The sequence below is a fragment of the Pan troglodytes genome, chromosome 1, assembly GCF_028858775.2.
Source record: "Pan troglodytes isolate AG18354 chromosome 1, NHGRI_mPanTro3-v2.0_pri, whole genome shotgun sequence".
NCBI classification, from domain to species: domain Eukaryota; kingdom Metazoa; phylum Chordata; class Mammalia; order Primates; family Hominidae; genus Pan; species Pan troglodytes.
Window position 1 is genome coordinate 179,767,143 of NC_072398.2, and position 27,522 is coordinate 179,794,664.

Consider the following 27,522-nt stretch of genomic DNA (forward strand, 5'->3'; position numbering starts at 1 on the left):
TTAAGGGATCCTCTCACCTTGGCATCCCAAAGCACTGAAATTACAGGCTTGAACCCCTGTGCCCGGCCTTATTTTCTAAATATTATGCAGAGAACAATTACCATTCTTTTTTATTAGTAAAATATACTTTAAACTCCTACAAATCAAGTTTTTAACAGACAGACAACCCAATTAAAAACTGGACAACGTCGGGCGTGGTGGATCGCATCTGTAAACCCAGCACGTTGGGAGGCAGAGGCGGGTGGATCACGAGGTCAGGAGTTTGAGACGAGCCTGGCTGACATGGTGAAACCCCATCTCTACTAAAACTACAAAAAAATTAGCCGGGCGTGGTGGGCGCCTGTAATCCCAGCTACTTGGGAGGCAGAGGTTGCAGTGAGCCAAGATCGCGCCACTGCACTCCAGCCTGGGCAACAGAGCAAGACTCTCTGTCCCCCCCAAACACACACACACACACACACACACACACACACACACACACACAAACTGGACAAAAGACTTCACAAAAGAAAGGCCCGAAAGGCCAACAAGCACTTGAAAAGGTTAACTCTACTACTCACTGGGAAAATGCAAATTAAAACCACAATGAAATACAGCTGACCCTTGAACATGGGGGTTAGGGGTCTCAACCCCCAGTGCAGTCGCAAACCTTCATATAATTTTTCTTTTTTTTGAGACAGGGTTTCACTCCCGTTACCCAGGCTGGAGTGCAATGACGCAATCTTGGCATACTGCAACCTCCGCCTCCCAGGCTCAAGCAATTTTCCTGCTTCAGCCTCTCAGGTAGCTGGGACTATAGGTGCCCGCCACCACATCCAGCTAATTTTTTATTTTTTATAGAAACAGAGTTTTGCTGTGTTGCCCAGGCTGGTCTCGAATTCCTGAGCTCAAATGATCTGCTGTCTTGGCTTCTGTCTTGGCCTCCCAACACATATACCTAGGATTACGGGTATATGCCCCATGCCTGGCCTAAACTTTGACTTCCCAAAAACTTAACTACTAATAAGCTACTGTTGACCAAAGAAACCTTATGGATAACACAAACTTGATTAACCCGTATTTTGTATGTTACATGTATAACATATTGCATTCTTACGAAACAAGCCAGAGAAAAGAATATTAGGAAAATCATAAGGAAGAGAAAATACATTTACAGTGTTTACTGTATTTTCTTTTTGTTTCTTTTTTTTTTTTTTTTTTTTGCTTTGAGATGGAGTCTTGCTCTGTCACCCTGGCTGGAGTGCAGTGGCATGATCTTGGCTCACTGCGACCTCTGTCTCCCGGATTCAAGCAATTCTCTTGCCTCAGCCTCCTGAGTAGCTGAGATTACAGGCATGCACTACCACACCCAGCTAATTTTTATATTTTTAGTAGAGACAGGGTTTCACCATGTTGGCCAGGCTCGTCTCAAACTCCTGACCTCAAGTGATCCACCCACCTTGGCCTCCCAAAGTGCTGAGATTACAGGCGTGAGCCACCTCGCCTGGCTCCAGCTAATTCTTTTGATTTTTTGTAAAGATGAGGTCTTGCTCTCCTGCCCAGGCTGTCTCAAAATCCTGAGTTCAAGTGATCTTCCTGCCTCGGCCTCCCAAAGGTGTGGGATGACAGGTATTAGCCACCATGCCCAGCCCAAATTTTAATTTTTTATAATAGATGTGAATGCTTTATGGTAGTAAATGATAAAATGGACTAGTATTTACATATTTTATGCATCCATCATGACATACCTTAATTTTTTGATATTTCAAAAAATGAGAATCACCTAAGTTTATTCAAATTGTCACAAATCCTTTCTTCTCCGAGAAAACACCAAATGGTGGATGACACCAGTGCAGCGGGGGGGCCCGGAGGCCCTGGCGGCCCTGGGATGGGGAACTGCGGTGGCTTCCGCGGAGGTTTCGGCAGTGGCATCCGGGGCCGGGGTCGCGGCCGTGGACGGGGCCGGGGCCGAGGCTGCGGAGCTCGCGGAGGCAAGGCCGAGGATAAGGAGTGGATGCCCGTCACCAAGCTGGGCTGCTTGGTCAAGGACATGAAGATCAAGTCCCTGGAGGAGATCTGTCTCTTCTCTCTGCCCATTAAGGAATCAGAGATCATTGACTTTTTCCTGGGGATCTCTCTCAAGGAGGAGGTTTTGAAGATTATGCCAGTGCAGACGCAGACCTGTGCTGGCCAGCGCACCAGGTTCAAGGAGTTTGTTGCTATCGGGGACTACAATGGCCACGTCGGTCTGGGTGTTAAGTGCTCCAAGGAGGTGGCCACCGCCATCCATGGGGCCATCATCCTGGCCAAGCTCTCCATTGTCCCCGTGCGCAGAGGCTACTGGGGGAACAAGATCAGCAAGCCCCACACCGTCCCTTGCAAGGTGACAGGCTGCTGCGGCTCTGCGCTGGTGCACCTCATCCCTGTACCCAGGGGCACTGGCATTGTCTCCGCACCTGTGCCCAAGAAGCTGCTCATGATGGCTGGTATCGATGACTGCTACACCTCAGCCTGGGGCTGCACTGACACCCTGGGCAACTTTGCCAAGGCCACCTTTGATGCCATTTCTAAGACCTACAGCTACCTGACCCCCGACCTCTGGAAGGAGACTGTATTCACCAAGTCTCCCGATCAGGAATTCACTGACCACCTCATCAAGACCCACACCAGAGTCTCTGTGCAGCAGACCCAGGCTCCAGCTGTGGCTACAACATAGGGTTTTTAGACAAGGAAAATAAAGCGAATTAAGCGTAAAAAAAAAAAAAATTGTCACAAATCTCAAACAAAAATTCCAACATACTTGTGTAAACAAATTAGCACTGTAAGTGGACCCACGCTATTCAACTCTATGTTGTTCAAAGGTCAACTGCATTTCTATACTTCTACACACTTATTAAAATGTCTAAAATAAAACAGATCTACAATTCCAGAGATCTGTTGTATAACATAGTGACTACAGCTTAGCATAATGTATTGTGTATACTTGAAAACTGCTATGAAAATACATCTTAAATATTCTCACAATAGCAAATCATAACTGTGAGGTGAAGGATCTGTAAATTAGCTTGTCTGTGGTAATCATTTCATGATGTATACATATATTAAAACACCATGGTGTACATCATAAGTATATATAATTATATCAATTATACTTCAAAGCTAAAAAAAGTTTCAAAAATAAAGATTGACAATACCAGATACTGGTGAAGACGTGGCACAAATGAAACTCTCATATTGTCAGTACAAGCAGAAAATTAGTGCAACCACTTGGAAAACTATTTGGCAACTTATTTTTGAAACACATCAACAGGATAGATTGACAGAAGAATGATGAATAGGTATGTGTGAAAGCAAATACAGCAAAACGTTTACTGCAGAATCTAGGTGGTAGGAATGAATATGGGTATTCAAACAATTCTGTCAACTCTTCTTTAGTTTTGAAAATTTCTGTAATAAAATGCTGCAGGAAAAACTAAATATACATGTGGCTCCATTATCCAGTAACTCTATCCCTGGATATATACTCAAAATAGGTGCTCAGGTATAATGTTCACAGCATCTTTATTTATACAGCCAAAAATTGATACTACCCAAATACACATAATGGAATGAATAAGTAAAATGTGGTATATTTACACAATTTTGAATACTGCATAGCAATGAAAAAGAATGTGAACTACTGCCATTACGTAAGAACACAAATTTCACAAAGAATGCTAGAATGTTAATCAGTTTGAAATTCATGACCACACAAAACAAATATGGGTGATAGGAGGTCATAACGACCAACAGTTACCTTTGGAAAAAAGGTACTAACTGTTGGAGGGGGCAGGAGGGAGCCTTTTGGGGGCTTGGAAACAGACTATATTATAGTTGTGGCTATATTTTGCAAGTGCACCAGCCTACGTAATTAAGAAACCTGCTGGGTGCAGTGGCTCACACCTGTAATCCCAGAGCTTTGGGAGGCTGAGGCAGGAAGATCACTTGAGCCCAATGCTATCCTGGGTAACACAGCGAGAGCCCTATCTCAATCAATCGACCAATCAATCAGTCAATCAAAAGAAACTCAAGATATTCTGTTAAAGATACACTAGTTTCTGTATAATACATTTTAATTAAAATTTACACACACATACTTTTACTGTACAAAATTACACAACTCAATGACCTCTAAATTCATGTCCACCATCTAATAATTAGTCTGACCTGACTGACTCCAAAATCCTTGAACACCAAAATCCTCAGATGCCCAAGTCCCTTATATAAAATGGCATATTTGCACATAACCTGTACACCCTCCCATATACTTTAAATCATCGCTAGATTACTTATAATACCTAATACAATGGTATGTAATAGTTACACTATATATTTTTTTAATTTGGATGGATCAGAGGATGTGGAACCTGTGAATACAGAAGGCTATCTTTTTGCCTCCAAGCTCCACCACTCAATTTAATCAGGGCAACTCTGTTGTTTTTATTCATTTTTTATACTCAAGTTCCAAGTAAGATTATCCGAAGGATACAGAAGCTAAAAAGTACATTTGTGATTCACTGCCCTATCACAAACTGATCACACAACTTCAAAACTATATACAAAACAATTTAATACTTGATTATGTACTATTTCATGCTGACCTCATAATTGCTTCATGTCTTGTCCCTTAACTGTAGGCTCCTAGGGGTAAGAGACTCATCATTTCTCCTTTCCCCGTTGAGCTTAAAACATACTTGCTAACTGATAGAAGAAACTAGAGGCCGGGCGCCGTGGCTGACGCCAGTAATCCCAGCACTTTGTGAGGCCGAGGCGAGCGGATCACCTGAGGTCGGGAGTTCGACACCAGCCTGACATGGAGAAACCCTGTCTCTACTAAAAATACAAAATTAGCCAGGCATGGTGGCGCCGCCTATAATCTCAGCTACCCGGGAGGCTGAGGCAGGAGAATCGCTTCAACCCAGGAGGCAGAGGTTGCAATGAGCCAAGATCGTGCCACTGCACTCCAGCCAGGGTGACAGAGCAAGACTCCATCTCAAAGCCAAAAAAAAAAAAAAAAGAAAAAGAAAATACAGTATAGCACTGTAAATGTATTTTCTCGTGACACTGCACTCCAACCTGAGCAACAAGAGCGAAGCTCCATCTCAAAAAAAAAAAAAAGAAGAAGAAACTAGGTATCAAGCATGCTATTTCTTACCCTTAAGGCCTCGCTACTCAATTATGGTAAACTGCTTCTTTTTCTTCCACAAAAATAAGGTTTAAACTGTTATACAAAATTACATGTAACTTTAACTAACTGGGTCAATTATAAAGTCTCACTCTTCTTAAAGCCATTCAACTTTATGAGTGTTCAGAAAATTTTAAGAGTTTTAGAAGCAAATATATTTGGAGGGTTGCTTTCTTCATTCCCACACTTTCAGATCCTTTAGTTACCTTACAGTATGCTTTCTAGATTAAGTAACAAGATAATTACTCATTTGGCCCCTGGGAGTACACTCTAGGCTGGCAATTTAATTAAAAGATAGGGACACACGCATTCATTGTCAAAATAAGGAACTCATGTAAGAGTTCAAAAGGCCAATTTGAATGTAAAAATCAATAGGTCAAGCAAATTCTCCAAGAGGATAAAATACATTTACTTCTCCCTTATCACTTTACTTTTCAACTTTGGCCAGGCCTAGCGGCTCATGCCTGTTATTCCAGCACTTCACTTTAGGAGGCTGAGGCAGGAGGATCGCTTGGGGCCAGGAGTTCAAGACCAGCCTGGCCAACATAATGAGACACTGTCTTTACAAAAAAAACCCAAAAAAACGAAAAACCACATACTTCCATTTAACCTGAGGAACCTAATTGAAAACCAAAAAACCCAGACACTTTGACTGGATGTGGTGGCATAAGCCTGTGGTCCCAGCTACTTGGGAGGCTGAACCAGGAGGTTGGCTTGAGCTCAAGAGTTTGAGGCTGTAGTGTGCTATGATCATACCTGTGAATAGCCACTGCACTCCAGCCTAGGCAACAAGGTGAAACCCCATCTCTAAAAAAAAAAAAAAACTACACACTGTGGCTATCTAAGCCAGCTCTTTCTCAATCTTTCACTCACATTTCCACTGACTTCTCTCACCACCTCACTCTCACTTTCATTTAGATCACAGCTGAAAAAAGCCTGAACTCTGAGCATGTTAAAAATACCATAAATATTTGTTAATTCAATATTAAAAAGTTACTGGTAAGGAATCAACTGTTTACAGCCTATTTTTTCCTTTTTTTTTTTTTTTTAACAGATAAGGTCTCACTCTGCTGCCTAGGCTGGAATGCAGTGGCTCAATTATAACTCACTGCAGCCTCGAACTCCTGGGCTCAGGTAACCCTCCTGCCTCAGCTTCCTGATTAACTGGGACCACAGGCACAAGCCCAGCTCCAATTTTTCAGTGTATAGTTCAGTGGTATTACATATATTCATAAAGTTATGTAGCCATTAAACTATCCATCTACATAACTTTTCATCTTATAAAACAGAAAACTCTACCCACTAAACAATAACTCTCCACTTACAGCCTAAATTTTTTCTTGTAGAAATGGGAGTCTCACTGTGTTGCCTAGACTGGTCTCAAACTCCTGGATGCAAGCAATCCTCCCGCCTCAGCCTACCAAAGCGCTGAGATTACAGGTGTGAGCCACCACACCTGGCCTTCCCCATGCCCCCATTCACTCTGTTGCCCAGGCTGGAGTGCAATGGTGCCATCACAGCTCATTATACCTTCCAACTCCTGAGCTCAAGCATTCCTTCTGCCTCAGCCTATAGCTGGGACTACAGGTATGTGCCAACACACCTGACTAATTTTTTATTTTTTTGTAGAGACGAGATCTCGCTATTTTGCCCAGGCTGGTTTCGAACTCCTGGGCTCAAGCAATCCTTCCCACTTGGCCTTCCAAAGTGCTGGTGTACAGGTATGAGCCACTGCACACAGCCTGTCGTCTTCTTTTTTGTTGTTGTTGTTGAGATGGAGTTTCACTCTTGTTGCCCAGGCTAGAGTGCAACAGCGCAACCTAGCCTCAACACAACCTCCACTTCCTGGGTTCAAGAGATTCTCCTGCCTCAGCCTCCCAAGTAGCTGGGATTACAGGCATGTGCCACCACGCTCGGCTATTTTTGCATTTTTAGTAGAGACGGGGTTTCTCTATGTTGGTCAGGCTGGTCTCAAACTCCTAACCTCAGGTGACCCGCCCACCTCGGCCTCCCAAAGTACTGAGATTACAGGTGTGAGCCACTGTGCCTGGCCACCTGTCTTCTTTCTTGACTGTGTCTCAGCCAAGGTAAATTCTGCACATGAAGAGGGAAGTGATAAGAGGTTGATTGCAGATACAATCAGAATTAGAGATGTGTTGTATTTCTTTTCTTGCCTCAAGTCGTTTGCAAATATGTCTTTTATGTATTACCTTACTTCAGGTACAGAGTTAGGGATATATTTCTGTCCTGTACTCATATGGGTTATTAAAAATAGGCTGTTGGTGTCCAGCCCAGTAGCTCACGCCCGTAATCTCAGCACTTTGGGAGGCCTAGGTGGGTGGATCACGAGGTCAGGAGTTAAGACCAGTCTGGCCAACATGGTGAAACCCCATCTCTACTAAAAATACAAAAAATTAGCCAGGTGTGGTGGTGCTTGCCTCTAATCCCAGCTACTCAGGAGGCTGAGGCATGAGAATCGCTTGAACCCAGGTGGCAGAAGTTGCAGTGGGCTGAGACTGCACCACTGCACTCCAGCCTGGGCGACGGAGTAAGACTCCATCTCCAAAAAAAAAGGCTGTTGGGTGGGCATGGTGGCTCACACTTGTAATCTCAGCACTTTGGGAGGCCGAGGTGGGTGGATTGCTTGAGTTCAGGAGTTTGAGACCAGCCTGGGCAATATAGTGAGACCCCGTCTCTACTTAAAATACAAAAAATAGCTGGGTGTGGTGGTATGCACCTGTGGTCCCAGCTATTCAGGAGACTGAGATGGGAGGACTGCTTGACCCGTCTCTACAAAAAATAAAAATTAGCCAGGCAAAGTGGTGCACGCCTATAGTCCCAGCTACTCAGGAAGCTGAGGTGGGAGGATGGCTTGGGCCCGTGAGGTTGAGGCTTCAGTGAGCCGTGACCATACCACTACATTCAGCCTAGGCAACAGAGTAAGATTATGTCTCAAGGAAAGAAAAAGAATCCCAATCTACGTAAGTATTTCTATTAAAACTTTTAAAGATCAAAATTCTGCAACAAAGGTTTCTACTAAGTATTACCTAAAAAATATTTTAAGAAAATCAAGTGCTCAGATCTTATGTACCAAGTAACTCACCATCCCATCTCCATCTTCTCAAGTTACCCTATAATTAGCTCTAGAATTAAACTCTGAACAGACTATCTTACTCTTAATGATGCATACAATCTTAATGCCAAAAAATCAGCCTTTATTAAAGCACATTCAGAATGAGAGGTCAGGCAGAAACAAAGAAAAATCCTGCAACCATGGGGTCACACAAATAACAGATAACTGGTTACTTATTTATAAAAGTCACCTAGGCAAGCTGAACTTCATGGAACACAAAACCAAGTTCAGGCTGGGCGCGGTGGCTCACGCTTGTAATCCCAGCACTTTGGGAGGCCGAGGCAGGAGGATCACAAGGTCAGGAGATCAAGACCACGGTGAAACCCCGTCTCTACTAAAAATACAAAAAATTAGCCAGGCGTGGTGGCGGGCACCTGTAGTCCCAGCTACTCGGGACAGGCTGAGGCAGGAGAATGGCGTGAACCCGGGAGGCGGAGCTTGCAGTGAGCTGAGATCGCGCCACTGCACTCCAGCCTGGGTGACACAGCGAGACTTCGTCTCAAATAAACAAACAAACAAAAACCAAATTCAAAAAATATATAATGAAATTAACTTTCCCAAAGCTCAACGTACTTTATAAATTATAAGTGATAGGCCAAACACTAAAGCACAGGATTCTGGGAATGTTTAATAGACACTAACAACCATACAATTGCACACTCTTACAGCAAAATGCTGATCATTACATTCACTAAAGTATAAGTGCGTGCTTTGTGAAAATTGTAGTTCTAGCAATGCAAAAATGAACCAGACTTGAATTCTAAAAGAGCAGATGTGACACTGTCACAAATAATTAAAATTAAAAGGGTAAAGTGTCCTAAGAATGGTGCATGAATAAAGGAGTTCAGATTAAGAAAAGTGTATGTAGGAGAAATCAGAATTTGTGGATTCCTGGCATTTGAACTGGGCCCTGGATATTAGAAATGAGACTGGGAAGGATTAAGGAAGAACATTCTGGGCAATGGATACAGAATGGGCAAAGACAGGAAAGCAGAAGACATACATGGAATACAGCAAACTGCTCAGTATGACTGGAGTATACAGGTTGTATAAAAGAAAGCACAAGGCTATGAAGAGCTGAAAAAGTATACGTAGAGCCAAATCATGACTTTGAATGCTAAGTCAGATATCTTCAGTGGTTAGTCCTAATAAAGAATCATTAAGGGCCGGGCGTGGTGGCTCACGCCTGTAATCCCAGCTCTTACGGAGGCCAAGGTGAGTGGATTACCTGAGGTTAGGAGTTGCACACCAGCCTGAGCAATATGGTGAAACCCCATCTCTATTAAAAATACAAAAATTAGCTGGGTGTGGTGGCGCATGCCTGTAATCCCAGCTACTCGGGAGGCTGAGGCAGGAGAATTGCTTGGACCCGGGAGGCGGAGGCTGCAGTGAGCTGAGGTGGCACCACTGCACTCCAGCCTGGGCAACAGAGTGAAGACTCTGTTTCAAAAAATAATAATAATAATAATAACAATCATTAAGGATTATGAGGCAAGTGATCTGATCAGGGATGAAATTTATCTGGCAACATGGTATGAAACGAATGAGGAGGAGACATCAATTATGTTGCTGTAAGAACTGATGAGGACCTCAATTATGATGGTGACCTTACAAGGTAAGAAGTCACAGTTCTAATTTAGTCTATCATCAAATATTCACTGGGTGTCTATAATATGGAAGGTAACATTCTACTCCACTAAGATATCTTACAAGTTTAATGTATCATTCTCATTCTTGAGGAAACTGTGATGTGGAGAAACAACTGTTAAAGCAACAAAAGCTAATAAGGCAATATATGATTTCCAAATAAATGTTACAAACACAAAAAAACTGTACATGACAAATCAGCAGAGACAGGAAAAAAATGGCCAGTGGAGGCTTTATTAACAAAGGTGGAGTTAGTTGATCTGCCCCTCAATAAGAAGGTTGAACTTCTTGAACATAAAGAAGGGGAGGGATAAAACTTCAAAAAGGTAAATTGTTAAAAGCTGAATAATTGTATAATAAGGCCAAGATACGTGAAATAAATTTGGAGATATTTTCCACCCAAATGGTAAACAAAATGCTAATAAAAAAACACAACCCTTTAATTATCTAAATTTAACTTCGTAAGTTATCAGGAAAATGAGGCATTAATATACCATTACAGGCAGGGCACAGTGACTCACATCCGTAATCCCAACACTGGGAGACATGGTGGGAGGATCACTTGAGCCCAGGAGTTCGAAACTAGCCTGGGCAAAGTGAGACTCCATCTCTAAAAAAATAAGCCCATCCCCCACAAAACATTATAGCATTGCATGCTTAAAAATAAGCAGTACATTCTAGATTTTTTATAAGGAAGGGGGTTATTTTTAGTGCATTCTACAGGATAAACCAATCCTTTTAACAAAAAAAGAGGGTTTTTGGTTTCGTTTGTTTTTTGTTTTTGTTTGGTATTTTAATAGAGATGGGGGTCTCACTTTGTTGCCCAGGCTGGTCTCGAATTCCTGGGGTCAAGTGATCCTCCTGCCTCTGCCACCTAAGTGCTGGGATGACAGATGTGAGCCACTGTACCCAGCCAAAAAAAAAAAAAAGGTATCTTGAAGAAAGCTTTATGCAGACACAATTTGAAATATCCAAAATGTTACATTTTCTTATTTGTCAAAAAAGCTCCCCAAAACAATCTGATAAATTCTTTCCTTTTTCATATTTTACATGTAAGCGGCAGAGCCAGAATTTGAACACAGGACAATCTGACTCTAAAAGCAGAGCTATACTTGCATTCAATGCTATACAAACTTATTTTCTCAGGATTTTAAAATTTCAAATGTATTAATCAAAAAGTATAGGTCGGGGAAGAAGACTGGCAAATCTCAAACTATATAACTACTGCAAAATTGAGAGACACCTATCCTTATTTTTATATATTCAGATTAGAAAATGTAACATGGTTTGTTGTTCAATGAATATTACACTCTTTTAACAAAGTGCCTCCCTCAATTTAGCACATAACAAAGCTCTTGACAGTGACACGGGGTACCTCAAGCTGTTTTACATATGCCTTTCAGGGATGGGCTGCCTACCTGGCCTCCCCCTCTCATGGACCTCCCTTCTTCAGCCTTTCCTGGCTTATCCTCCCACTCACTGTCCTTCCAAGATTGCCTTCGCTGGGCAGATTTCCTCTGTATTATTTTTAAACATTTAGGAATAAGGGAGTTGGGTAGAGTGTGCGACAAATTTGTTTCTACTTTCTAATTTGACAAACACCCTAAATCTCTTTGCATCCAATACTTCAAGAATAGGGATTCAAGTACTTTCTTTTTCTCCCCCAAGTACTTTCCCATTACATAAATATCTTGCGGTGATATATATACACGGTAAAAACCCCTAAATCACTTAACATGTTAGTTTAAACCAATTGCTGTATTTAATATTACTGGAATTTGACTTTTTAGGATTCCTTAAAACTGATCTACAACAGCTAGACACGGTGGTGTACCCCTGTAGTCCCAGCTACTCAGGAGGCTGAAGCCACAAGATCCTTTGAGACCAGGAGGTGGAGGCTGCAATGCACTATAATTGCACCTGTGAATAGCTACTGCCCTCCAGCCTGGGCAACACAGCAAGACCTCATCTCTAAAGGAAATAAATTTTTTTAAAACCTGAGCCAGGCAGAGTAGAAGTGCACCTGTAACCCTAGCTACTCAAGAGGCTGAGGCAGGAGTATCCCTTGAGCCCAGGAGTTTGAGACTAGCAACATAATGAGACCCTGTCTCTATTTTTTAAATTTAAAAAATATAAAGGGCAGGCTCGGGGGCTTACGCCTGTAATCCCAGCACTCTGGAAGGCCAAGGTGGGCAGATCACCTGAAGTCAGGAGTTTGAGACCAGCCTGGTCAACATGGCAAAACTCCATCTCTACCAAAAGTACAAAAATTAGTTGGCCTTGGTGGCGCATGCCTGTAGTACCAACTACTCCAGAGGCTGAGGCAGGAGAATCGCTTGAACCCAGGAGGCAGAGCCAAGATGACACCACTGCACTCTAGCTGGGCAACAAGGCGAGACTTGGTCTCAAAAAAGAGAAAACAAAAAAACCCAAACATATATATACAGAGAGAGACCAGCCTGGGTAACACAGGGAGGCCCAGTCACAAAACAAAAAAACAAACAAAAAAAAAACCTGATCTACAATATAGAAGCAAAAATGGCACTAGGAATATGCAGAGTTCTTGTAAGCAGTGCAACTGTACCTGCCTCAAATACATTAGTTCATTTAAAAGAAATCTATTCACTCGTTCAACCAAATTACTGAATGCCTAACATGTGCCAGGCACTGTTATAAGTACTTAGGAAACACCAATTAAAAAAAAAATCCCCTTTCCTCCTTTCTACCTAGTGGGAGAAGACAGGTAATAGACAACGCAACTTTCTAACACGTGTTGGAATGTAATAAATGGTATGGGGGGGGGGGAACAACAGGGTGAGAGGGACTTCCAGGGTATTAGGGCAGGTTGCACTTTCAAACAGGGTGGTCAGAGAAGGTTTAAGGTGGCAGTGAGAAAAGACTTGAAGGAGGTAAGGGAGTCAGTCAGCCATGAAATCTGGGGAAGAGTATTCCAGAATAAGGAGGACAAAGGTCCTAGAATAGCAATGAGGACAGGGAAGCTGGAGGGAAGCCAACAAAGGGGTTAGCTGTAGGTGTCAAGGGACATGCGTGGAAACAAGGGGTACAGATTATGTAGGGTTTATGCGACACTGTAAGGAATCTGATTTTTACTTTGAATGAAACAAGGATCCACACAGAGGGTTGGGGAGACTGTCATGCTCAGTTTTACCAAAATAACTGTGGCTGTTGTATTGAGGACAGGCCTTAGCGAGGACAAGGGTGAAAGCAGGGAGAACTGTTAGGAGGCTACAAAAGAAACCATAGAAAGAAATATGCACTTCCTACAAACTTGGATCATAATGGTGCAGGGATTTACTTTAAGGCAAAAATAAATAAAAACAAATTTGTCAGATGTTAATAGGAAATAACTGTAACTGGCTCTTGTCATTATATGTACATTGTACATATAAAGCAGCAAACAATGACATCTTTTAACTACTCACCTCAAGAGAACATGTTCCTTTACAATCAGCTATTCACTGTTAATTACATATAATTTGTTGAAAAAGTTACTTTTATCAACTGAGAATACTATAAATCTGCTGTGTGAGCTAGCTAACGCCTGTAATCCCAGTCTTTGGGAGGCTGAGGGAGGAGGATCACCTGAAGCCAGGAGTTTGAGGCTGCCAAGTGAGCAATCCACTCTAACCTGGATGACAGAGGGAGATTCTCAACTCAAATAAATGAATAAATAACCTTGGATTGCTGTTTCTCACATGATCTAAAATAACCATTCCTAAGACAGATCTTATTTCTTTGGGGGTGGGGGACAATACTTTTTCTCCAAAAGTTTCTTTTTATGCTCCCATGTTTTAAAGTAATTTTCTTCCAATTGATACTGAATTTGTACATTAGTCTGCGTCATTCACTTCAGGAAACTGCAACCATAAAAAACTCCCACTGTCAAAAATATAACATTTCCAAAAAAAGTTCCTTCATGACACCAAAAACCCCTCATCCCTCATCATCATCTAGTTCTTCTGGAAAAGGCAAACACAGTTTCCATAAATTCTAGTACCTTTAATAGTACAATTATCATAAGGATAGGAGAAAGAGAACAAGTCAAAGATATTCAATTAAGAAAGGGGATAGGAGGCAGGAGAATTTGCTTGAGGCCAGGAGTTCAAGACCAGCCTAGGCAACATAGGAGTCCCTGTCTCTATTTTTTTAAAAATAGAAGGGGGTGAGGGTAGGGAGCATAAGAGATTTTAAAATAAAAACTTCAGGCCAGATGCGGTGGCTCACGCCTGTAATCCTAGCACTTTGGGAGACTGAGGTGGGTGGACTGCTTGAGGTCAGGAGTTCAAGACCAGCCTGACCAACATGGTGAAACCCCGTCTTTACTAAAAATACAAAAATTAGCTAGGTGTGGTGGCACGCGCCCGTAATCCCAGCTACTCAGGAGGCTGAGGCAGGAGAATCGCTAGAACCCGGGAGGTGGAGGTTGCAGTGAGCAGTGAGATTGTGCCACTGCACTCCAGCCGGGGTGACAGAGCGAGACTCCGTCTCATAAAAAAAAAAAAAAAAAAGTTAAATAAGCACTTTTGTTGTATAGTAAATATAGGAGGGAAAGACAGTGAAGGATAAACATAGCTTGCTTGCTTCACTCAAAGGTACTTGTAAAGACACCCAGATTCAGCTTTGATCTTTAAGAGACTACCCTGTGACAACTTACTTTGGAAAAAATATTTGTGTAAATACAGAAAATACTAAATTCAACTTCATTAATTAATTCAGCATTTAGGTGCTTATGTGCCAGAAACTGAGCGAGGGTAGAGTCCCTGTTCTCAAGGGCTTTTACTCGTAATTTATCTCCCAGTTACTGAGTCCCTACTGAGGCAGATGCGAGGGATACAACAGCAAACCGGAAACACAGATTCTCTACCTTCACGCAGCTTGCACTGAAGGAGGCGATTACAAGGATGAGACACACATCTAACAAAGATACAACACTAAAGTGTTATAGATATTGCTTATGGAAGTGTAGAGGTTTCAGTGGGGACACAAGGGATTCGGGCTGGGAAGGAAGGGAATGCTGGGACTTCAGACATGAAAGCTGAGTTCTCAAAGAGGATTAGATGTCCACCTGGCTGACCCGGGCGAAGGGCTCCAAGCAGAGAGGAACTGGAGCAAAACAAAGCTGTGAACAGCCTGGTGTATTTGGTAGGCCTGGAATATAGAACGTAAGAAAGAGAAGTCATGGAGGCTTCTGTATACCACAATCAAGACTGGACCTTACTGGTATATATGAAATGCCCCAGAAGAATTTTATTCAGAAAACGAGCATATATATGATCAGGTTTTTCTGGTGTGATGAGACATTGGTTTACACAGGAATGAGAAAAGAAAACACTAGATAATGATGTCATCACATGAAACAACAAAGGAGCCTACCCAGTCAGAAAACTAAACTCTTCAGGAAGAAATTAAGCACTACTACTATTGAAGCCCTCTGGAAAAGGGTATATTCAATATCATCTAAAATGGAAAAAGTACAGGAAAGGTTTTCACACATCTATTGTGGATTATAACATCCACATACCTATTTTGAGTTTAAGAGGTCTTCACTCGAATTCTGCAACACATCTGGGACTACTGATTATTGTACAAAAAGCAGTACAACATATTTAGGAGAGTCTTTGATACAAAGGGAGAACACGAGTAACCGAAGGAATTTCCCAAGCCAGGTTTAAAGGTTTCCAAAGTTCAAGCTAATCAAGTTTTCTTAAGTCAGCACGTTTAAAAGGTGTGTCATATGGGTGGAGCAAAAGGAGGAGGGATTAAAATTTATATATATATGTATATATATATACACACACAAGTAACTCGATGTCGCTAGGGTTAAAATCACCACTTGGAGATCCGTCTCCCAAGCAGAGGGAAAACCTGCCAGATCCAATTAACAAAAAGACGAGGGAGGTGGGTAAGAGAACGACCACACATGAAAACATAAATGGGGCGGGGGGGGGTGGTGCTTGGCAACCACCTATCCAGAACCCATAATCCAGTTGGCGGTGCGATGAGGAAATCATACGATTCAGACATAAAGACAGGAAAATGTCACTCCCAAACTCCACAAGCGAACCACCAGACACTGGCCAAGGGGATGTGATCACATACTCTGATCCCAGAACTCAAGGGCAGAGGGTATCATCCCCACACGGTGCCCGAGGGCAGGCGAAGAATCAACCTTACTCTGAGATCAGAGTGCAAATGCCCTCAGATCCAGCCCTAAGGGGTCAATGCCGCCCAGGCCAGGCCTTGCCGAAGCCAGGGGCAGAGACGGCGCCGGAGCCCCCTCAGTCTCCGCCAGAGCTGCCTCTACTCGCTCCCAACACACACCCTCCCCTACCTGATATGGCGGCGGCGGCTCCTGATCCGGCTCCGTCCCCTCGCCAAAGCTAGCCCGGTCGGACTGAGACTCGTGAAGCAGGGAGATGTCATCCGAGGTGGGGGATTTGAGGCAGTTCCCCATCTTCCGGAGCTGGGGTGCGTGATCTGGGGGAGGAGAAAGCAGCAGTGGGGTCGTTCGCACACTCCGCGGTCCGCCTCGGTTGGCGAGGTGGGGTCGGGCGGCAGGCCGGGGATCAGGCGGAGGCGACTCCACCGCCCCACGGTGCCGCCGAGGGGCCGCTCATGCCAGCCCCCGGGGTTGGGGGATCAAGGCTGGGCCGCGGGCTCCGCTGGGGTCGCGGCGTTCGCCTCCTGCGAGGCAGCGATGGGGGGGGGGGGGGCGGGGAGACGAAGCACTTCCCCACCCCGCCCCCCCGCGGGGCGGCGGCGGCCACGGAGCTGCTGGGCCTAATCCAGGTCAGCTGGGGGGGGCGCGGCCGTCGCGGCTGCCTCAGCTGCTGCCTCAGCTGCTGCTGCCCCCGCCGACGCCGGAGCCACGGCCGCGGGCCTCATCCTACTCCGCCTCAGCGAGACGGCGGCAGCCAGAACGAGGCCGGCTCGGGCACTGCGTCATCGCGCCTGCGTGCTCTGGTCCCGCCCCCGGCGCCAGGAGGCGAGGGCGGCTCCGGCGGCGCCCATCCCCCTCTCCACTAGCAGCTGTTCCCGGTGCTGTGTCAATTTTTGCTTCTCTCTGACTGCTTGGCTCCGTACCTGGCTCCGAAACCAATCTCCCGTCTCCCGCGCCTCCCCACATTCATTGCTCCTGCCCCGTCTAGGGCTCAGTTCTTACCTGTGCACTGCCTGACAGTCTTCTCACCACCCTCCGCCAAGCGGTCTATTTATATAAACCCATATCGGAATGGATCAGTCCCATGATTAAAATGTTAAAAGGCTTCCCCTTTATCCCTTCACAATAAAGTCCTAGCTCGTTACTGAACCATCCCTGCCTGTCCAATCACGTCCTTATCCTTCCACATCACAGCCAGAGAGATTATTCTTCCAGTTGTATATCAGATTGTTCATTTCTTTCCAGTCCCAGCACCAAAGTCCAAGCCACCATCATCTCTCACCTTGGCTTCTGCAATAGACTCAGCTGTTCCTGAGTTCATCATTGCCCACATCCAATTCACTGTTGGCACAGTTGACAGAGTTATCTTTTTAAAATTTAAATCGGATCATGTCATTCTCCTGTTAAAACCTTCAATGTCTCCTCAAGGCTGTCCTTAAGACAATCCTTAAATGGTTTACAAATCTGACTCCTTTCAATCTCATTAGCAGCATTGTCACCTCCTTCACAAATTCTAAACTAGACTCTCTAAAATGCTTTTCGTTATCTGGAATACTATTGCCTCTGCCTGGGGCCTTTTTCCATATTGTTTCTCTCACAGAAACCCACTTCCCTCCACTCCCAACCTTTCTGCTTCTTATCAGGCTAATCATTATTCTCAGGAATCCTTCTGGATGCAACTTCATTTCCCCTGGGGAGACTCTCCTGACCCTCCAGTCTGGGTTAGTCGCTTCATGTGTGCTCTCAGACCCTGAGCTTTTCTCTGTCACAGCCTGATCAAGCTGAATCATCTGTCCCTCTGTGCAAGGCTGGCACACTGCCCAAGGTAGAGTATGCTCTCTCCTTGGTTGAATGAGCAGCTCAAACAACATATGCAAAAGAAGGAAGCAAGAAGGATGACAGTGCTCCTGATAGACGTTCATTCAACAGGTGGATCTTGACTGCCCTTCGTTTCATTCACCATTTACTGAAGTTGTGTGTGCGTGTGTATACCAGACCCCATGCTAAGGACTGGGGAAAAGGATGATCATACCTGGCTTGTTCCTGATAGAGCCCAGAGACCACCTGGGAAGACAAGTAATCAGATGAGTCCTAAGCCCACACTCTGCCACGGACCCCAAGGTTTTTAGAGGAACTGGAAGACAGCAATTAGTTCATTTGAGTGAGGAACAGAAAGGATTCTTAGAGGTAGGGCTATATTAAACTCGAATGGGTCTGAACACTCTTACTCTGCAGTCCCTATTCTACGAAGTCACTATCTTATTTAAATGCACTCAAATTCCACATTAAATATCACCTTTTTGATATAAAATTTTTGAAAAGACTCATAATTTTGGGCCAGGCGTGGTGGCTTACGTCTGTAATCCCAGCAATTTGGGAGGTCGAGGTGGGTGGATCACTTGAGGTCAGGGATTCGAGAGCAGCCTGGCCAACATGGTGAAACCCCATCTCTACTAAAAATACAAAAACTAGCCAGGTGTGCTGGTGCACGCCTGTAGTCCCAGCTACTCGGGAGGGTGAGGCAGGAAAACCGCTTGAACCTGGGAGGTGGAAGTTGCAGCGCAGTGAGCCCAGATTGTGCCACTGCACTCTAGCCTGGGCGAGGGAGTGAGTAAGACTCAGTCTCAAAAAAAAAAGGAAGGAGAAAGAGAGAGAGAGAGAGAGAAGGGAGGCAGGAAAGAAGGAAAGAAGGAAGGGAGAGAAAGAGAAAGAGAAAAGAGAAAGAAAGAAAGAAAGAAGGAAAGGAAAGAAAGAACAAACTGACTCACAATTTTGGTTTTGGAATTGTTGAGCTTCCAAGAACTCATTTAATTTATGATTGGCTAAATTTACCAGAAATCAGAGGTACCCTGGAATTTTTACAAAGTGAGAAAATTTACCCCACAAATTATTGTCAAACCTAAAGAAATTTTTATTAATAATAATTTATAAAATTATTTGACATAATATTTACACAGTGCTAGAATTTGTAGACATTGTTTGTTTGTTTTGGAGACAGGGTCTCACTCTGTCACCCAGGCTGGCTTGATCGAGGCTCACTGCAGCTTCAACCTCCTGGGCTCAGGTGATCCTCCTGCTTCAGGCCTCTCCAGTAACTAGAACTACAGGTGCACACCACCATGCCTTGCATTTGTTTTTGTTTTTGGTAGAGACGAAGTCTTGCCATGTTGCCCAAGCTGGTCTCGAACTCCTGGGCGCAAGCGATCCTCCCGCCTCAGCCTCCCAAAGTGCTGGAATTACAGGTGTGAGCCACTGTATGCCTGGCCAGACATAGATTTATTTAGTCAGTTTTAATTTTTTTTAATTTTTATTTTTTGAGACAGAGTTTCGCTTGTGTTGCCCAGGCTAGAGTGCAATGGTGCGATCTTGGCTTACCGCAACCTCTACTTCCCCGGTTCAAGCAATTCTCCTGCCTCAGCCTCCTGAATAGCTGGGATTACAGGCGCACACCACCACGCCCAACTAATTTTTTGTATTTTTAGTAAAGACGGGGTTTCACTATGTTGGCCAGGCTGGTCTCGAACTCCTGACCTCAGGTGATCCACCCACCTTGGCCTCACAAAGTGCTGGGATTACAGGCGTGAGCCAGCTCGCCAGGCCAGATTTATTTTTTTAAGTTTTGTTTTTCATACTTTTTTTCCACAGGTGGATAACACTGACACAAGCCCTTGAAAAGTTCTATAGTGCCTTGTGAAAATAAGTTATATTGTTAAGTTTAAAACTAGCTTGGGCTGGGTGCAGTGGCTTACGCCTGTAATCTCAGCACTTTGGGAGGCCAAGGCGGGTGGATCACGAGGTCAGGAGTTCAAAACCAGCCTGGCCAATGTGGCGAAACCCCATCTCTACTAAAAATACAAAAATTAGCCCGGCATGGTGGCATGCACCTGTAATCCCAGCTCCTCGGGAGGCTGAGGCAGGAGAATCGCTTGAACCTGAGAGGCAGAGGTTGCAGTGAGCTGAGATCACGCCATTGCACTCCAGCCTGGATAACAGAGTGAGACTCCGTCTCAATAAACAAACAAACAAACAAGGCTAGTTGTTCGCCAGAAGATGGGAGGAGCATTTGAAGCCCATTAATGGCTTGGACATGGTCCCTGCCTTCAAATAGCTCAAACTCAAGTAGATGAGACAAGTGGGTGAACAGTTAGCAGGGCTACATTCAGACCTTTATATTTGTTCTACTTTTATTTTTAACTTTTGCTTCCATGAGCATATATATATCACTACCTCACAAAGGTACAGCTTTAGACCTCTGTGTCTGGTGAGAGAATAACTGTTGCATATTCCCCTGAGCTCAGAGGAAATGATATTTTAGAAAAGATGAATGGTTATTGACCATTATTTTCTTGTGGATGAGTAAAATATCAGCTACAATTTTAACATAGTTTAAAAAAAGATAGAATTTTGTTTTGTTTTGTTTTTGGTTTTTTTGAAACGGAGTCTCACTCTATCACACAGGCTGCAGTGCAGTGGCACAATTGGCTCACTGCAACCTCCACCTCCTGGGTTCAAGTGATTCTCGTGCCTCAGCCTCCTGAGTAGCTGGAATTATAGCCGGGGGCCACCATGCCCAGTTAACTTTTTGTATTTTTAATCAAGATGGTGTTTCACCATGTTGGTCAGGCTGGTCTCGAACTCCTGACCTCAAATGATCCACCTGCCTTGGCCTCCCAAAGTTCAGGGATTTCAGGCATGAGCCACCATGCCCGGCCATGTGGTCTTGATAATAATGAATAAAACTACCAGAATAAAATTGTATCTATCACTTATGTAGTGCTTCCTATGTGTCAGGCACTGTCCCAAATGCTTTACTTCTGTTCATTTAATGCTAATTAAATGATCTGCAGAGTGACTAGGGCCTAACACAGCATGGCTCTTTTGGATACTCACAAGCTAATCAGATGTGAAAATAACATTGTCTTTGGCCCAAGTTGAATAATAGCCATCATAGCAAACTCTTATAAAACACTCTCTGTTAGACAGCATGTGTTTTATTTGCCCTCTCTGGTAATTCATTCAACCCTCAAAACTCTATGAAATGGACACTACTGATATCCCCATATTACAAATGATGTAAGATATAAACAGATGTGCTAGAGTTGGTTCATACTAGCTCATATGAGTCAATTGTTAAAATTTCAGGAATTGTGTGACCTTGTTGTTAAACATAGTCATTATTAAAAATTAAATTATATAAACTTACAGTTAAAAGGTATATTAAAAACAAACATAATAAATACCCAAAACGAGTGGCTTTCTAACTACTTTACTGTATTTCACTATTATCTGCGTTATTGATGTTATTTCCTTCTAGTGTATCTCTGTGGTAGAAATACTTTATAATGACAAGCCGCTGAACATCTCTCCCTAATTCTGTGTTTAATGATGCCAGATTGGTAGCTTGAAATTGCCCATGGTGAGAGTATTTATACCTTGGAAATCAGCAAATGTTACAGGACTTGATTAATTGTTTCGTTGACTGTCTACACTTAACCAAGTGACTCCAATTCCAACCTGGCATCCTACATTCCAGCCACATCACAGTGCTTTCCATAGTCTTGACTTTCAGTATGCCTTTCCACCTCTATCCTCTAACTTTTGCCATGCTGTTCCCTTCTGTTGAAATCAAGCATCTTTTAAGATTCTCAGATTCTTTTGTAATTCATAAGCATGATGACTCGGTATTCACGTGCATGTGTGAGATGTGCCACCCTGGAACCTTGTTGCAACGTCAGCACATTATGGGTCTGACATGAAAAAAAAATTATCCTGAAATACCACTTTCTTCATGAGGCTGTCTCTGATCTCATTCAGTTGGAATATAGGCAATGATAAAAAAAAAAAGGCATCTATTATTGTATTATATTATGTATGCCTACTGCTAATCGTATATGAATATTTTAACACATTTTTTCTTATTTACTTATTTATTTATTTTTAGAATCAGGGTCTCCCTCCATCACCCAGGCTGGAGTGCAGTGGAAAGATCATAGCTCACTGCAACATCGAACTCCTGGGCTCAAGCTATCCTCCCGCATCTGCCTCCCACGTGGCTGGGACCACAGGCATGCACCACCACACCTGGCTAATTTTTAAAATTTGTGTAGAGCCAGGCATGGTGACTCACACCTGCAATCCCAGCCTCCCAAAGTGCTGGGATTACAGGCGTGAGCTACCTCACCCAGCCACAGTTGTTAGTGTGTATAATCATAACTGCCATTTATTAGACAGAACTGGACAAATAAAGAGACCTGGAAGGTATAGTGACAGTCATCTTTTACAGAAATACAAATATGGCTTTAAAGAGATTAAGTAACTTGCCTGATGTCACACAGCTATTCACAGATAAAGGGAAGGGGAGAAGGCTTATCTTGAATGCCTTTGGCATAAATGTATATTCACATGTAAGGAAGTAGCTATTCAGTGATCTTCTTCCTAACCTGGTTTTGGAAAGGAGCCCTTGGGAAGTGTCCTTAGACCAAAGAGTGTGACTTAATTATAAAATATAATTTATTTATTATTATTATTATTTTTGTAGTTGCAAGATTTAACAGAGTGAAAACAGAGCTCCCGTATAATGGGAGGGGACTCAAAGGGGGTTGCCACTCCCTGCTTGAATGCCTGGGTTTATATCCGGATCATTGTCCCTCCCTCTGTGCTCTCAGGCAATATATGATTTGACTATTTCTTTACCTCCTGCTTTAGCCTAATTTTTATTTTAGTGAGCCCTCTTTACTACCTGATTAGTTGGGTGTGAGCTGAGTTACTAGCCCCATGTTTAAAGGTAAGTGCAGTCACCTTTCCCAGCTGGGCTTAGGAATTATTAATTGGCCTAGGAAATCCAGCTAGTCCTGTCTTTCAGTTCCCCCTCTCAACAGGAAAACCCAAGTGCTGTTGCGGAGGTTGGCCGACGATCACTCTAACTGCTTCCTGCTGAATTGGGGCGAAGTAGGGGTTGTGCAGTTGAGATTTCCTCTGGAGGGTTGCCTTCGATGTCATCAACATCGGAGCATGGGCTAGCAGGCCAGTCCAGGGGACCCCAGTAGATCTTAGTCATGGACTGCATCTGGGGCTCCATTTGAAGAACCATTTGTAGTTTACAGCTTCGATTCTGGAAGAGACAAACCTAACAAGGAGGTTAAAGATACAGGGATTGAAATGTATGGCCTGAAGTGTAGGGGATTATTTCTTTGGCACACTTCACAGGCCCTGACTATCTGCTTGATAGTTTTGAAAAGGCCTGGTCCAGTAAATAATAATTTGGCCATCTGATGGGTGCTACCAATGCCAGAGTGAAAGGTTTGGTGAAGGATTTTAAATAATTTCCATTGGTTAGCTGCAGGCAAACGTATTTTTCCTTCTTTGGTGGCTAGCCATCCTGAGGGGAGAAAACTATGTCCTCGTGAGTTTCCCCATTCTATTTCTTCTGCTGAGTACTGGGGCTTGGTTTCCTGGAGGGGGTTACCCCACACTAGGGGTCCTTCTATAAGCATTTCTAATGGAGGGTCCCGCCTTGTGGCTCTTTTGGCTTCAATATCCATTTGGCGGTTCCCTTCTATTTCCCTTTCCTTTCCTTTCCTTTCCTTTCTGATGACCCCAGCAGTGTAAGACTGCCACCTCCTTAGGTTTCTGTACAGCCAATAATAACCTCCTAATGGCTTCCGGATATTTGATAGGTGCTCCCTCGGAAGTTAGGAATTCCTTTTCTGTCCATATTGCTGCGTGGGCATGGAGGACTAGGTAAGCATACTTAGAGTCTGTATATATATTTACCCTTTTTCCTTCGCCTAATTCTAGTGTATGATAGCCCCTGCTTTTGCTAGGATGTCTCTCCCTATCAAAGGAGTGGGGCTTTCAGGCATAATTAGAAAGGCATATGAAAAGAGTAAAATTCCCCAGTCACGACTTAGTGGCTGGGAGAAGTATCTAGTGACTGGCTGTCCTAGGACCCCTCAGATAGTGACAGATCTGGAGGACAGTTGTCTGGGACAGGAGAGTAAGACTGAGAAGGCCGCCAGTGTCCAGGAGACAGTTAACCTCCTGACCCTCAATGGTCAAGCATACCCAGGGCTCTGTGAGGGTGATGGCATGGGCTGGCACTTGCCCTGGGCACCCTCAGTCCTGCTGCTGGATCATCTGGTTAGTGGCTTCTGACTCAGAGGACCTTCGTCCCCTGGGGCAGTGGGCCTTCCAGTGATTCCCTTGACATAACGGGCATGGACGAGGGGGCGGCTTATTTCTACCTGGACAATCTTTTTTGAAGTGTCCTCGTAGACCACACTGGAAGCAAGCCCTATTAGGCATTCGATTTGCCCAGCTTTTCCCATTTCCAGAGCCTCCAAAGTCTGCTTGCCTGAGGGCCATGACTAAAGCGGTGGCCTTTTTTTAATCCCGTTTGTCCCGTTCCACCTGCTCCTCCTGATCTCTATTATAAAAAACCGAGGTTGCCCAGTTCAATAGGGTTTCTAAGTTTTGCTCCGGGCCTAAGGCAGACTTTTGAAGTTTTTTTTTTCTAATATCTGCAGTTGACTGAGGGATAAACTTATCCTTTAAGATTAGTTGGCCTTCGCCCCGTCCGGGAGGGAGGTGGGAGGGTCAGCCCCCCGCCCGGCCAGCCGCCCCGTCCGGGAGGTGAGGGGCGCTTCTGCCCGGCCGCCCCTACTGGGAAGTGAGGAGCTCCTCTGCCCGGCCACCACCCCATCTGGGAGGTGTACTCAACAGCTCATTGAGAACGGGCCATGAAGACAATGGCGGTTTTGTGGAATAGAAAGGGGGGAAAGGTGGGGAAAAGATTGAGAAATCGGATGGTTGCTGTGTCTGTGTAGAAAGAGGTAGACATGGGAGACTTTTCATTTTGTTCTGTACTAAGAAAAATTCTTCTGCCTTGGGATCCTGTTGATCTGTGACCTTACCCCCAACCCTGTGCTCTCTGAAACATGTGCTGTATCCACTCAGGGTTGAATGGATTAAGGGCGGTGCAAGATGTGCTTTGTTAAACAGATGCTTGAAGGCAGCATGTTCGTTAAGAGTCATCACCACTCCTTAATCTCAAGTACCCAGGGACACAAACACTGCGGAAGGCCGCAGGGTCCTCTGCCTAGGAAAACCAGAGAACTTTGTTCACTTGTTTATCTGCTGACCTTCCCTCCACTATTGTCCTGTGACCCTGCCAAATCCCCCTCTGCGAGAAACACCCAAGAATGATCAATAAAAAAGAAAAGAAAAAAAAGATTAGTTGGCCTTCAATAGAGTCAGGTGACAGAGAGGTATGTTTCCTCAACGCCTCCCTTAGTCTCTCCAGAAAGGCAGTAGGATTTTCTTCCTTTCCCTGTGTTATAGTGGACATCATTGAATAATTTATAGGCTTCTTCCTAGTTTTCCTTAGTCCTTTTAGCACACAAGTTAGCAAATGTCTGCGGCACCAATCTCTGTGTTCTGATTCTGTGTCTCAATGAGTGTCTACACTGGGAACTGCCTGCTGGGCTGTGGGGAATTGTTCTTTTTCCTCCGTTGTCATCCTATCATTGACCTGACTGAGACACCAGAGATCGCCAAACTCTCAGGCTGCAGTTATGGCGGCACTTCTCCCATTTGGGGTTAGTGTCTGATCTAGCAGTGACATTATATCTCTCCATGTCAGATCAAAGGATTGTCCTAACTTAATTCTCAAGGTTATCTGAGAATTTACCTAAGTCTATTTTAATTTGCTTTAAGTCTGAGAGAGAAAAAGGTGCACGCACTCTGACTGGGCTGAACTCTCCAGAATACATCTTAGGGGCGTTTTTGCCTTGGGGGGAATGTTTCCCATCTGAAAAAAGAACATAGGGATGCCAGCACCCCTAGTCATTTTCTGATGAGCATTAGTCCTAGAGCGTCCTCTATGGTCCTAATGCTTATTCCTTTCCAGGATGCATAACAACCCATGGACCTCTGCTTATTGGATTAGTTACGCTTACCGATGTAGAAGTCTTGCGCCTGTTTTCCCGCCTTTCTTGACCACAAAGAAAGGTCCAGGCTGCTGGATTCTAGTGATCCTTTACCAGCGTGCCCAACATTGCCTTTGTGCTCAGGGGTGAGTCCTAGAGCTGGGCTGGGTTCCTGAGTATTTCATAACAACCCAGCTGCCCCATCAAGATGCATTCCCATAAACAACAGTTCTTATGCAAATTCATTTCAGAGACGTTGTAGGTAACCTTTTGAGTCAGGATTGAGATAGAGATTTTTGATTCTGTAAGTACTTTAAGGCTTGGCTGAGTGCAAACATCTCCGCACGTTTGAGCAGACCAATTATTAGGCAATTTTTCTAACTCTGCTTCTACGAGAGTTTCCCTATCAATTACTGAATACCCATTGTGTTTTTTTCTCCTCAATCACTTGGGAGGAGCCATCAGTCCGTCCTGTACTGAAGGGAGTTACTCTTAGGTGTGGTCGGACCTTTGTATGGTAATTAAGATTTAAATCCCCTGTTAGGAAATCTGCTGGGTTAAGGGAATTTTCAGTGGTTAGTGTTAAATCACCTTTTTCTAACAGAATAGCCCCATACTTTAAGATTTTTGAGTTAGTAAGCTCCCTTTTCGCTTTTTGACTTAGTTGCTTTTTCCTCTGTTGTCATCCTATCATTGACCTGACTGAGATACTGGAGGTCGCCAAACTCTCAGGCTGCAGTTATGGTGGCACTTCTCTCATTTGGGGTTAGTGTCTGATCTAGCAGTAGCATTATATCTTTCCACATCAGATCAACTTCCCTTGGATTCCTTGTATTTTTAGTAGAGACGGGGTTTCATCATGTTGGCCAGGCTGGTCTCAAACTCCTGACCTCAAGTGATCTGCCCACCTCAGCCTCCCAAAGTGCTGGGATTACAGGTGTGAGCTACCACACCCGGCCTATTATTACATATTTTTTGCTGGCATATTTCTCCAAGAAAATGAACCAGATATTAAAGTGATATTGCAGAAATGTAGAACTTTTTTTGTTTTGGAAAATATAGCTATTTTTCATAAACATGTTATTTATCTTAACATTTATTGGGCTTAATTTATTACTTTTAAACAAATTAAATAAATATTCTTTATATTTCTCAGTTTGATTTCTGATAAATATTGATAGATTTTATTTAATTGTTTTACAGGCAGGGGCTTGAGCTGGCTCTGTCACCCAGGCTGGAGTATAGTGGCATGATCACAGCTCACTGCAGCCTTGACCTCCTAGCTCAAGCTATCCTCCTGCCTCAGCCTCCTGAGTAGCTGAGACTACAGGCACACGCCACCATGCCCAGCTATTTTTTCTGTAGAGACAATGTCTCACTATATTGCCCAGGCTGGTCTTGAACTCCTAGGCTCAAGTGATCCTCCTGCCTC

At 44.0% G+C, this 27,522-nt stretch overlaps 2 protein-coding genes and 1 non-coding gene across 3 annotated transcripts in view; 2 read left to right on the forward strand and 1 right to left on the reverse strand.

Moving 5' to 3' along the window:
• Positions 1-16,458, reverse strand: part of RNF11 (ring finger protein 11) — a 36,306-nt gene extending 19,848 nt beyond the window's left edge. Inside the window, 1 exon segment of the mRNA NM_001251948.1 lies at positions 16,336-16,458. Coding sequence (NP_001238877.1) covers positions 16,336-16,458 — 123 coding nt within the window.
• Positions 1,209-2,713, forward strand: LOC107976959 (small ribosomal subunit protein uS5-like). Its single transcript, XM_054666910.2, has one exon. It carries the CDS (start codon positions 1,814-1,816, stop codon positions 2,693-2,695), a length of 882 nt encoding a protein of 293 aa, XP_054522885.1. The 5' UTR covers positions 1,209-1,813; the 3' UTR covers positions 2,696-2,713.
• Positions 16,459-21,813: 5,355 nt separating the features above from the next.
• LOC112207450 (small nucleolar RNA U13) lies at positions 21,814-21,917 on the forward strand. Its single transcript, XR_002941888.1, has one exon. It is a non-coding gene; the product is annotated as a small nucleolar RNA U13 (small nucleolar RNA).
• Positions 21,918-27,522: the final 5,605 nt, after the last annotated feature.